The 13,864-nt window shown below is 41.8% G+C and overlaps 1 protein-coding gene across 1 annotated transcript in view; it reads left to right on the forward strand.

The window, feature by feature from the left end:
* The first annotated feature begins 8,024 nt into the window (after window positions 1–8,024).
* Window positions 8,025–13,864, forward strand: part of LOC132826145 (inactive carboxypeptidase-like protein X2) — a 189,809-nt gene continuing 183,969 nt past the window's right edge. Inside the window, exon 1 of the mRNA XM_060841791.1 lies at window positions 8,025–8,037. Within this exon, the coding sequence (XP_060697774.1) occupies window positions 8,025–8,037 (13 nt within the window). The remainder of the gene's footprint in view (window positions 8,038–13,864) is intronic.

A 13,864-nucleotide genomic window follows, 5' to 3' on the forward strand; every position in this document is an offset into this window, starting at 1 on the left:
GTTACTAGAAAATGACTTGACAACTGGATTCTTCCACTCTCACTCTGAGATCTTGCTCAGCCCTAAACAGAGCTCTGGCAACAAGGACGTAATAAAGTCTGTTGGACTCATTCTCTTGGCTGCATAGGACAGTATCTATCTTCCTCTTCTCCCTGCTTTCATGACAATTTTTGACCCTGTCCACTTCAATGTTTCCCCGAACCGCAGTGCAATGGTTAGTTAGCTCTTCCCCGCTTAGCCCTTATCTGAGCAAGGAGAATGAACCTCAAACCTTTGACCACTCGTAGTCAGACCCTCCTTTCTCTGATTACTGACCCGAGTACCCTATTCTGACAATTATAGCTAGGTCCTGTTACAAAATGTCCATATAACTTTCCATGGTATTAATAGCGCATGTAGTTTGGACTCCAGCTCATAAATTCTGAGTCAAAGTTGTAGGAGCTACAAACACTTACTGAAGGCACTCTTGCCCTAGATCCTGCAAGCACCCAGGCACTCTCACTTGCTATAGTTGTGACACATCACTTATCCTGCCATCTTCAATGTGGTTTTTCAATTAACCACTTAAATAATGTATTTATTATTTATTCCCCTTTTGTATATTTTTTTTATGAACCCTACCATCAGTTCCTATATTATTTAAAATCTTCTGTACAGGATAGATCTTAACCACTTATCACAATCTTCCCAAATAGTTCCCTTCTTCCCCTGGAGCAGAACAAGACACAAATACCAAACTGCCAGCACTGCACCTCTGGGTGCCCCATTCGCTCACTCTTTTGACTGTATCTGGGTCCTTCTTTCATGTGCTGTACAATTTAACCCTAACATTCAGCATGTAGAGCATTTGCTACCTGAAGAAAACGTATCAATTTCTATTGTAATGTCAACCATGGTGTTGATGTTCTTGAGTAGAAGAATACCACTTTGAATGGACTTGCATCCAAAAGCAGAGAAGAGCTGTAAGTGTGCAGCAGTGTTAATGGTCTCAAGATTTTCATTTATTAATTCACAGGACATGACTGTTTATTGTCCTCAAGAAGTTTCCTTGAGAAAGTCATGGTGAGCCATTTTCTTGGACCTCTGCAGTCCTTTAGTGTCAGCATACTCACAGTGCTATCTATTAGAAAGGGGGTTCCTGGATTTTGAAAAGGAGACAGTGAACAGAACAAAGAAAATAGGAGCAGGAGTATGCCACTTGGTCGTTCAAGTCTGCTCTACCATTCAATATGATCATAGCTGATCATCCCACTCAGTACCCTATTCCCTCTTTTTCCCCATATCCTTTGATCCTTTGAGCTCTAAGAATGTTATCTAATTCATTCTTGAAAACATTCAATATTTTGGCCTCAACTACTTTCTGCGGCAGAGAATTCCATTGGCTCATGATTCTCTGGAAGAAGAATTTCTCCTCATCTCAGTCCTAAATGGGTTAATATGTATCCATAAGACGTAACCTCTGTTCAGGACTCCCTGGTCTTTGGAAATGTCTTTCCTGCAGTTATCCTGTCTAGTCCTGTTGGAATTTTATAGCTTTCTGTCAAATTCCACCCCCCCCCAACCCCACCATTCTTCTAAACTCCAGTGAATATAATCCTAACTGTTCCAATCATTCTTCATGCATGAGTTCTGCTGTCCTAGGATTCTGTCTGGTAAACCTTCATTGCACTCTCTCCATGACCAGACATCCTTGCATGTTGCTTTGTCTTTCATGGTGTTGACATTCCTGGGAGCTGCACCCATCTAGGCAAGAGGAAGGTATTCCATCACACTTCTAACTTGTATCTTGCACATAATGGGCAGGCTTTGGGGAATTAGGTGTTGGGTTACTCACCACAGAATACCCAGACCTTGACCTGCTCTTGTAGTCATAATATTTTTGTTGCTGTTCCAGCTATCAGCACAGCCTAACCTGGCTAATGTTTCACTGCTGATTTTTCCCAACTGGTTTCCTGAGCATGTTTGGGAACAGGTGTTAGCAAAATACCAGCTTCTGGCTATCAGATTTGAAAGCAGAGTGATATTAATACCATTGTCTCTGAGTTTCCAGATGGTAAAACTATAGCAGCAGAAAAATTGCAACAAGGTCGAAGTAAAACCATGCAAAAATTCCAAACTTATTTTCTTTTTTTCACTTTGACTGTAAATGGCTATCATATTTAGGTGAGGCTGGGTGATCAAGTAAGTAATTGTGAAAATCCCAGGTTTTATAATATTGGCAGTCATTGAAGTGCTGAAATGCAACTCCCAAAAGCTGGTGAGTTGGGATTGAGTCAAACCTAATAAAACTTTCAAAAATCTGAAATTCAGGTTCAACCTACCTCTGGGTTTAAATGTGGTGGGACGAGGGGTGGGCAGTCACTTTGCTTGCCCCTGTCAATGAGGTTGGCAACATGTGAATTGATTGGCTTTGCAGGTTTTAAAATGAGCAATTGGTTTTCCAGGCTTGTGTCAAGCAGGGAGGAGGCAAAAATCTAAGTTCCTTCACAGATTGCCTGTGGGTCAGGTGAAATACAAGGATCATTGAGATGAGATCCCACTTCCTTCTCCATCCCATGTGAGGATCAGATCACCCTGGGTTCATGTATCCGCTCCTGCACATAGCTGTCACTCTCCATGCCTGAGTAGAAGCCAAACCTGTCCATCAGGCTACTTTCCAGACAGTTGCTATACTGATAAAATGCCTTGATATGTAAAACTCTGCACCCAACCCTCAACTCTCCCACCATCCCATTCACCACCACCACCTTTGTCACTCATCCCCATTAATACTCAGATCATTGTACCAAATCCCTGTGCATCAAATAAAGCAAGTCTGTAGTGCCATGCTAAATGTTTGGAATGTGCTGAATAGTCATATCTTCAGCCTTATGTTTCATTTTGGCCATCAGGACACAAAAGAAATATTCAAATTTGTGATGATTAACCTTATAAAGGCCATCTGAGGTGTGCTGAGTGAAAACAGTACTAGTTTAGCAATCAAGCCCTATAGATATGGAGGTGTCCAAAGGCAGCTCTTTAATGGATCATGTGAGATCTAAAAATATCTGCCAAGCTCTCAGATAAAGTTCAAGAAGATTTTGTAAACGCAGAAAGATGGTGAGCTGGAAGTGGCAATGACCTCAAGTTTTACTGAGGAGCTTGGAACAGCACCTCAACACGTCAAAACCTTTTTGAAATAATGTGAATGCTTGCTCACAAAGGTCTTTGTTTCTTGCTTTGCAGGATTTTCATGGCAGAAAATCAATGGTGGTCATTCTGTCCAGAAAACTTTGAAAATCTTTAAGGTCTATGAATAGTAAAAAGCCTATAAGTGTGCCACTTAGATTACAACTTCCTTTCCACCCTGGCTATCTAATAGACGAAAAGCGATCAAAGAGCTTATTAAGAGAAAGGTCAAGAGAAACTTCACACAGAGTGACTAAAAATCATTTAAATAATCTTCTACAAAAGGTAGTGAATGCAATTAAATGATGAGAAGTACAAAATGTAACGTATTTTCTATATAATGTACAGAATGGACCGATTGGTTTGGGATTTCTTTTATATTGTGATCTTTCAAATGTTCTTGTCTGAGACATTGCCAAGCAACATATTAGATAAAAATTAGAATCAGATTAAATCTTGTACAGTTTCTAATAATAGTTGAAATAACCAACGAATCACACAGATTAAATGGAGTCCATTCAGCTTGAAAGAACTATCAAGTCGGCACCCCCTCTTGTTTTTTCATCATAGACCTAATTGACTTATTTTTCTTATGCATATATTTACATAATCACATAATTGCAGCAATGCTATGTTCATAGGAAGGCCATTCAGCCCATCATATCTGCATTAGCTTTCCAAATTACAGTGGAGGAGATACTGGAGGCTTTCAAACACATAAAGGTAGACAAATCCCAGGACCTGATCAGGCACATCCAGGAACTTTGTGGGAAGCTAGGGAAGTGATTGCTGGGCACCTTGCTGAGATACTTGTCTCATCAACAGCCACAGGTGAGGTGTCGGAAGACTGGAGTTGGCTAATGGGATGCCATTATTTAAGAAAGGTGGTAAGGAACAGCCAGGGAGCTATAGACCATTGAGCCTGACATCGATGGTGGGCAAGTTGTTGGAAGGGATTCTGAGGAGAAAGTGAGGACTGCACATGCTGGAGATCAGAGCTGAAAATGTGTTGCTGGAAAAGCGCAGCAGGTCAGGCAGCATCCAAGGAACAGGAGATTCGACGTTTTGGGCATAAGCCCTTCCTCAGGAATCCTGAAGAATTCTGAGGAATCCTGCCCCACAGAATCCCTGTATTTACATGTATTTGGAAAGGCAAGGACTGATTAGTGATAGTCAATATGGCTTTGTGAATGGGAAATCATGTGTCACTAATTTGATTGAGATTTTTGAAGGTATAACAAAGAGAATTGATGAAGGCAGAGCAGTAGTCATTGCCTATATGGACTTCAGCAAGTTGTTCAGCAAGACTCTGCATGGTAGACTGGTCAGCAAGGCTAGATCACATGGAATCTGGGGGAGCTGGCTAACGGGATACAACATTGTCTTGAAGGTAGGAGACAGAGGCTGGTGGGGTAGGGCTGTTTTTCAAATGTGAGACATGTGACCAGTGGTGTGCTGCAAGGATTTGTGCTTTTTCATTATTTATGTCAAAGATTTGATGTGAATATATGACATATGATTAGTAAGATTGGAGATGACACAAAATTGGTGGAGTAGTGGACAGTGAAGAAGATTATCTCAGAATACAATGGGGATTTGATCAGATAGGCCAAAGGGCAAAGGAGTGGCAGATGGAGATTAACTTAGATAAATGTGAGGTGTTGCATTTTGATAAGGCAAACCAGGGGAGGTGTTATCAAGTCAATGGCAACAAGTTCTGAGAAAGGGTCACTCAACCCAAACGGTTAGCTCTGAGTTCTCTCTACAGAGGCTACCAGCTTGCTGAGCTTTTCCAGCGATTTCTATTTTTGACTTTGTTAATGAGATCTTGGGGAGCAATTGCACAGTTCCTTGGAAATGGAGTCACAGGTAGAGAAGGTGATGATGAAGGCATGCTTGCAAGGCAGTGGCTGTGGATCCCATGCACTATTTTGCTGCAGGACTGATACATGGAGCGGCTGTGGGCCCGGAGTAGTGTTGGCTGGAGGGTTGGTACATGGAGCGGCTGTGGGCACAGAGCAGTCTTGGCTGGAGGGTTGGTACATGGAGCAGCTGTGGGCCCGGAGTAGTGTTGGCTGGAGGGTTGGTACATGGAGCGGCTGTGGGCCCGGAGTAGTGTTGGCTGGAGGGTTGGTACATGGAGCGGCTGTGGGCACAGAGCAGTCTTGGCTGGAGGGTTGGTACATGGAGCAGCTGTGGGCCCGGAGTAGTGTTGGCTGGAGGGTTGGTACATGGAGCAGCTGTGGGCACAGAGCAGTCTTGGCTGGAGGGTTGATACATGGAGCGGCTGTGGGCACAGAGCGGTGTTGGCTGGAGAGTCGATGCAGGGAAGCGGTTCTGGGCCTAACCCCAGCGTGGTTACAGTGAGCCCAAAGTGGCATTGCAGAGCATGGGCCAAAGAGGAAAAGGTCGAGCCCTTACAGGGAGGGCACTTAGGAAGGACTGTCAAACTTTTACCTTTATTCTTATTTTTCCTCTAATACTAGGAAGGTCTGTAATGTTAACTTCCAACTTTATTTCTCTACTTATACCAAGAGCAATGGTAATGTTGTAATCTTAGCTATGTTTCTCTGTGTTACTACTTAAACCTAAGTTTTGTACCAAGGTATCTTTGTACCCAAGATGGCACCATGCGTGGCAACATCGTGCACTTTTCCTGTACTCTTGTTCTTGAGTACACTTGACAATAACGATTCCCTACAGTATGGAAACAGGCCCTTTGGCCCAACAATTCCACACTGACCCTCCCAGACCCATTCCCCTATCCTATATTTACCCCTGACTAATGCACCTATTACTATGGGCAATTTAGCATAGCCAATTCTCCTGCCCTACAGATCTTTGGACTGCAAGAGGACATGGGGGGAATGTACAAACTCCACACAGACAGGTGCCCAAGGCTGGAATTGAACCCGAGTCCCTGGTGCAGTGGGGCAGCAGTGCTAATCACTGAACTACCATGCCACCCTTAAAAGCTTAAATCATATACAAATAATCACTGAGTATGGGAGTTGGGATGTCATATTACAGTTGTACAGGACACTGGGAGGCCACTTTTAGAAAACTGCGTTCAGTTCGGATCTCCCTGCTGTAAGAAAGATGTTGTTAAACTTGAAAGGTTTCTGAAAAGATTTACAAGAATATTGCCATGATTGAACGGTTTGAGGCAGAGGAAGAGGCTAAATAGCATAGGGCTTCTTTTCCCGGGAGCATCGGATGTTGAGGTATGACCTCATTGAGGTTTATAAAATCATGAGAGACATAGATAGGGTAAATAACCAAGATCTTTTTTTCCCAGGATAGGGGAATCCAAACCTAGAGGGCACAGGTTTTAGGTGAGAGAGGATAGATTTAAAAGGGGCCCTTTTTCATGCAGCGAATGGTGCATGTATGGAACAAACTAACAGAGGAGGTACTGCAGACTGTAACTTTCAACATTAAAAAGGCTTTTGGATAGGCAAATGAAAAGGAAAGATTTCAAGGAATATGGGCCAAATGCTGGCAAATGGAACTAGATCGGTTTGGGATATGTGCGCATTGTTGCGTGAGTTGGACTGAGGAGTCTGCTTCTAACTCCATGAATCTATGAAATGAGCATGACTTACTGTAGCTCCCTTAACCTTTCCCCATACCATTGCACATTTTCCTATTTAAATAATCAACTAATGTACTCTTCAGTGAATTCCCTTTTGGAAGTTATCATTGAATCCCCTTCCAACTCTCATTTCTCATCTTCCGGTTCTTTTGCTAACCATTTGTAAAAAAAACTTATCAAACAACTTATAAGCCATAAATAATTTTAGTAACTGTTGCCAAAAGAAAACAGGAAAAATAGCCAGGCAGTGCAGAAAGACAACTTTTTTCTGAAATATAACTGGAGCAGCACGAACTCATCTTGTCACTAGAACTGAATTTTGTGTAAACTAAACTTATCTAAAAGTCCTCATTGATGAGATTACTTTTGATATTATATTGACTGGAACGCCAATGAAATTTACAGCTGTAAAATACTATTCATTTTAAAAGAATCTGTCAGTTGTACCACATTTAGGTTGAGTTATTGGTCTGGGCTGAATCAAATTCCTGACTTGCTCTAAATTTAAGTTTCCAGACTACTTTGATAGATACTTACTCTGGACTTTTGGAAAAGTTAGAATAAAAAAAACTAATGATTAGGTAAAAGGACAAAGAATACACAGATTTTCTTTTTTGAATGTTACAGCACAGGTATTGCTTCTAATTTTAAGTGAGTCCATAGAAATTACAAACACTGCTGAACCATTGAAATGCATTCATTCATAAGATATTAGTGTTACTAGCAAGACCAGCAAGTATTGTACTTCCTGAATTTTCCCATGAGAAGATGATGGTGAGAAGCCTTCTTGAGTATAGCTGAGTGGCTTGCTGGGCTACATCAAAGGACAATAAAAGTCAACCTTATTGCTCCTGATATGCAGTCAGATATACAGCAGAATAAGTATGGAGAGCAGATCTCCTTCCCTAAGGGACATTTGTGAACTTGACCCGTCCTTCTCACAATTCAGTAGCCATGTAGGGCTGAATTTTACAATGGTTTGAGCTCAGTGCCAGTTCTATCAAGTCTCATGGATGGTTTCTCTCTGCCAAATCTCACTGTATCTTACCAAACCCATTTACTGCTGATGCCACCCCACTGGTGCCCCTCTCACATGATTCTCACCCCATCTTATCACCTGCCATTCTCTAGCAGGATATCAGGATTCCAACATCCCAGGGTCTGGCACCATTTTTTAAATAAACTGTTGTTCCCCACGCCCCTCAAACAAGCACTGTTAGTCTGGAGCTGCCTTGACTGGATCTTGATATTTGCCGTAGACATGGCAGACATTGGTATCCCACTTTGCGTACTTGCAGAAATATGCAGGTGCCCCTGGATAGGGTGGTGCAGAGGCAGGACTTCCTCTGCTGCCAGGATCATTAGAGGAGGTCACAGCCCACCGACCATAGCAGCTTGGTCAGACATAGGTCAGTTCAGCCTCAGCAATCAGGAGGAATGCAGAGAAGTGTAGGAAGAGAGTCAGTGGCCTGCTCCCCTCTGCCAATGTAAGAGAAACCATTTTCTGTCCACCTCCTCAAACTCACTCTCTGCCACTGCTGCCACCCCCGATCAAGGCTCATGCTCTACTGTTCTCACTATTACCTGTAATATCTTCCCTCATTCACTGTTACCCACTCCAATCCCAACTAACACACACCCTCTGTGTCCTCAGTGCTGGCTAATCACTTGCTTGAGACATGACATCACTTGCAATGAAAGCAAATGCTGCGTCACACACTTTTATCTCTCTTACTTCATGTCTTGGTTTTATGCCAAAAGAAAAACGGCCCCTATTAGGGCAGAAATAGTCAAGCTGAATGGGGGGCTGCTTGGCGTTCAGCTCCTCATTCCTCACAAAGTAAGAATCCTGACTCTGACTTTCTGGAGATGCTGACTGACTGTTTCCAAGCCCCTGGACTGGTATTGGAGGCTGCCCTTGACTTACAGCTGGCACCCATCACCAAAGGCCATCTGAGGCCAGCTGACAGCTACAATAACCTTCCTGAGTTTGTGTGCTTGCTAAGTGGCAAGGTAATAAAGCAGCAATGTGAGCCTAATATTTCTGGCTGAGAAAAACATCAAGTCACATTCAGGTAGTCTCGGTGAGTGAGCATTCCAGCAGTGAGCAGACAGCCTGAAGATGCAAACAGCTGGGTGCGTATTCCTGAGTGCAAAGTGTCCTTGCTGCTGCACTAAAGTGCAGAAACATTCTGCAAGTGGTTTAGAGATATACCATGAGGGTTCTTCAAAACTGGCACATGTTTGATGCCAATATCTGTGGATGGTGTGTGCGCGCATGTGCGTGTCTGTGTGTGTAATACCCATGCAGCATGTCCTGAACAATTGGTGCAAGCGCCAAGTGTCTAGTTTGCTTGGTGTGGTTGGTAAAATAGGAAGGTACTGCTTATCAATGAAGAGATACATGTTTATAATAAGTTTGTTAATAAGCAATCATCTTCCTTAAAAGGCAACTTGTTGCTACCTCAAGCAATCTTGCCTTGATGTTTCGCAGTTGTATAAAGGATGTTAACCTCGAGTTGAGATATGCTTTATTGGATCTCTCATCCAACTCTGCCACATTTCTAACTATAGCCCTTTTATTTCAGACTGCTATAAGGTTAGTTTTTTGATATGAGTTTTCTGTTCCACATTTATTTAATTAACTACATTTAAATTCCCCTCCTACCATGGGTTCAAATTACTAATCCAGTAACACACCACCAAGCTACTATACACATTAATGATGAAACTATCAAGATGATCAAATAAATGACATTAGTTAACAGAATAATTGACTTCAATTAATTCCATTGTTCTGATTTAGCCCTTTAGTTTTGCATCTAAGCTCAAAGAAATCAGACATTCAAAATTATTTTTTCAGATGGCATTTTCACACCGAAAGATCATTTTTCAGATTCCTTCTCACATAGCACTTGTAAAAGGGTCAGCCAATTCTTGCAATCAATGTATTGTGTAATTCAGCCCATCAAGTCAGAATCTTCGCTGCGGAATTGTATGACTCACTGCTGCCAGTGAAGATTCCAACCACCTTCCTATTTATTAAGGAGTCTCCTGTAATGACTGAAAAAATTATCTGGATTGGACAGCCTGGGTAATGTAATAATCAAATTAATTATCCTTATCTCTTTTCTCTAGCTTGAGGTGCTGAACATTCCAGAATTTTTCACAACGGGGGAAGCAACATCATTAAATTAATGTAAAAAACTTGTTTCTTAAAATACAACTTAAATTATTTACTGAGCGATTGCTCAGTTTTACAGCTGGATAACAAGTACAGAGGTCCAATTTAACAGACTAATCTCCCAAACCCAAGCAGTGTTGGAATCATAGCATTATGTTGGAACAGGCATTGTAAGGTGTTCCTGACAACTGCTTGAAAAGACATTAATCTTCCATTGGAAATAGTTTTAAGGGGCTTAACACCTGTGTTAGGACCCATTCTGAAAATTGCTTTGCTTCAAGCAACATCTGTAAAAATGTTAATTTTGTTTTTCAAAAATGTCTGCCGCAATGAGCTGGGAGAAACAGGTTTGCTAGTTCCTGCTATTTGGCTCTCCTGCATATCGCTTGCTGTTGGCTCATGATCGCATTCCCTCCTATTATCCTTCAACTCAGTCCTCAAATTTAACTAACTAGGCAAGCAGCCTGAAACTGAATTATAACATCGCAGCAAACTGCCCCTTGGCAATGTGGCAGACTCCAGCAGCACACCCAAAGTATTAGGTGAATCTTTAAGACCAATTCCAAGTATTCTCCCATACTGACTTCTTCTGGTGTCTGTGTTATGAGCACCAATTGGTTTGTACCTTAAAAGAGCAGTGGGTCAATTTGGTTAATGTACACATTTACACTTTTCTGTCAGACATCCAAATAAAAACAGCAATTTACACTACAATATGTAAAAACTCAAAAACTCTTCCCATACCACTCCACAAACTATTTCTGGCCCAATATTCATTATTGTCACAATTGTTCTGAGCCCTCAGTTGTCCATGCCTGGCCTTCAGCTCTACCATCTCCACATTCCCAAACCATTAGCCTGGTTACTCACTTGTAGGTAATTTTGTTGTTAAAATGCTTTTTAAGACTGCATTTGATAATTGTGTGTGCATAACAGTGACAAATACTATGTTAGTCATGTTGCTGACCTACTATGATTACCGTGGACTGGACAATGTGTAGTCTGTGCCCATGACTGATGGTACTAGGACCCCCTGAACAATAGTAGCTCAACCTTGATGGACTGAGGACTATCCCCCATCCAGTTTCTGAGTTGGCCAATCCTTTGAATACACATGTAGTGTGTTTGCCATGCAGACAGTTGTTAGCTGTAGGTATTAGATTGACATTGTGTGCTGTAGAGCAAGATGTTCCACCAACTCCCTCCAGATTCTTTTTGCAAAGAATGACAAACATCTTATCTGTTTATCTGCAGAAAAGAACATGTCAACATAGTATTACTTTAGCTCTGGCCAAAGAGTTGATGTACTAATAGGCAAGGTACAGAAAGGGATGGTAAAGTGAGTATGCTGTGAGAATGCAAACAAGTGCTAAGTGAGCAAGCACTAAAGGAGCAAATGTGCATCCTGGGATGCAGCCTGATTCAATCCAGGAGCTCATCGACTTTCCCTGCATGCAAAATGTCTTTGCTGCAGCTTTTTAATGCGAATTTCTCATGGAGGATTCCAGGGCAGCATTCATTGGAATCTACCCATCATCTGAACAGTAGGGAATTCAACGAGGCACAACCATTCCAGAGGTTCTGCACTGCAAGCCGCTAGGGAGTACAGAGTCAATTTGGAATCAGAACAACATTTTGGACAGTCCATGACTTATCGTTTTGTCATGACTACAATTAATACACAACCAAAGAGCTTCCAAGTTAACACTGTCAATTTTTCATTTCCCTTTGTTTCTCCCCAGTAAATTAGGTTTACTTAAAGCTAGTCATATTTGCATAATCAAAACTGTCTGTGAATTTTTGTTTGAGTAATCTCGTACACTGGTTATTTGTTGTTGACTGAAGAAACTTGGCCAACTCATTCTCAATACTGAGCCTGATGGTCCGAGGTTTAAGGAAATGGCCAGATCACCAATCTGGTTAAATTTACAATTTGTTGTGACCAGTGAAGAAGTGTACCTTTCCAACTTCAGTCAGAATACCAGGTTGGAGATTTGGGGTTGTTTTCTTTGGAGAAGACAGGATTGGGAGGAAATTTGATACAAGTATTCAAAACCATGAGGGATCTGTACTGAGCTAATTAGGAGAAGCTATTCTACTAGGTGGAACCATTGCTAAAGGGATGGCATACAGTAGTCCGAGGGAAATTGGTAGAGGAAACAATGGTGACATGAGGGAAAAAACTTCTAATGTAGCAAGTGATTAGGATCCAGAATGTACTGTCCCAATAGTGTAGGCAAGATCAACAAATGCCTTGAAAGGAGAATTAGATTATTTTCTGAAAAGGCTATGAATTGGACTGGAGATGGATCTATATAAATTGTTCCTTTAGACAGCTAACACTGACGCAACGGGCCGATTGGACTCCTTCTGTCCTATCATCAGATCGATTCGGCGAAGAGGACAGATATCTCTCAGGTTTGCAGAGCTAGAGGGGACTACAGGGATAGAGTTCGGGAAAGAGGACGACTTTCTGATCGAGGCGTTGCTTTACTAGTTTTCAATGAAGTTGAGTGAGTGGCCCACGTCTGAGACAATTAGTTTGGAGCATCGACGGAACACCAAAGGAAATCTCATCCTTAAATGTTCACATTGGAGAAGGCACTCCATTCTCAAGCGTCTCTTCGGCAAGTTAAACAGTTAACGACCAAACAGTGGAGAAATACTTGCTGGTAGCAGACTGAAAAAGTTATGAAGGATTACTAAACTATAATTCATTTCCATATTCCAAGAAAGGCAACAGGAATAAGGCTTCGTGTTTCCTAACACCAGTCAGTGAGCGGGTTCACCAAGTAACTAAACACTGGGTGTGGGGGCCTGGGGGGGAATGTGCACATAGGAGCTACAGTGATGCTGGTAATTTGCATATAACACAGTACGCTTCTTGCCAGACAAAACCTTACATAATTTTACCTGATAGGTATCAGTATAGAAATATACATTTCTTCATAAACAGAAGCAAAGTGCCCATTTTCTGGTTGAACAGCTGCTTGTGATAAGTAACTCGACGTGGCCAGCGTTTTAAAGAGGGCAGAGCTCCAATAATAACCGGTCTTGCCCTGTTATAAATTGTACAAACTGATCGCCAATCTCATTCAGATTCAGGAGGTTACACTGAGAGTTTGGGTTAAACAAACAGCCAGCTACCAATGCAGTCAATTGTACCCGACTGGGTGTTGAGATTGGAACTATTTGGAATAGAAAATTAAATTCCCAGAATGATATTGTGAGACAGTCAATAATTCTGCAGCATTATGTGCTGGTGTTACTTTTCAATTGTAAAGTAATATGGACATGGAATTAACAGATAATTCCACAGACCCCACTCTGAGCTTTGCTGAAATAAGAGATTCTTTTCATTTCCATTCACTGCCAGATCTAACTTTACATGGGTCACCCTAGAAATGTGTATATTGATATAATTAATAATCTCGCGTTGGACTATGAAAGCTGTATTTACATCACGGGGCCTATAGCCCTTAGAAAGAAAAAAATACTGAGCACATTACCTCCAGTGCATTTCGACTCGAATGGAAAACAAGTAGATGAAGTAAACAGGCTTCGAAAACTTGCTAAATTATGTTGCTCGCTTTAACAGTTGCCTTCTGCAAACTTTCCAATCCTTGGCACCCAGTGATGCTGAAAGATTTGAAAGACTCTGGCGATGGCAACTTTTATCAGTCGGAGCGAAAGCTCAGATATGAAATGGTGTATTCTATTGCTGAGAATATTCCTCAGCCTGTGAAATGATTCTTTGTGACAGTAGGAAAAGATTAATAGTGCAGCCATACTGGCTGTGTTTAAACTTGTCTCACATCTGAAACGTGTCTGTGGAAGACAGTGTGTGTGTGTGAGAGAGAGAGAAATGGGTATTTGCAGGTCACTGTAGCGAGCTAGCACTCAGTACTTTCTGCTAA

This window comes from Hemiscyllium ocellatum, chromosome 22, assembly GCF_020745735.1.
Source record: "Hemiscyllium ocellatum isolate sHemOce1 chromosome 22, sHemOce1.pat.X.cur, whole genome shotgun sequence".
NCBI classification, from domain to species: Eukaryota; Metazoa; Chordata; class Chondrichthyes; order Orectolobiformes; family Hemiscylliidae; genus Hemiscyllium; species Hemiscyllium ocellatum.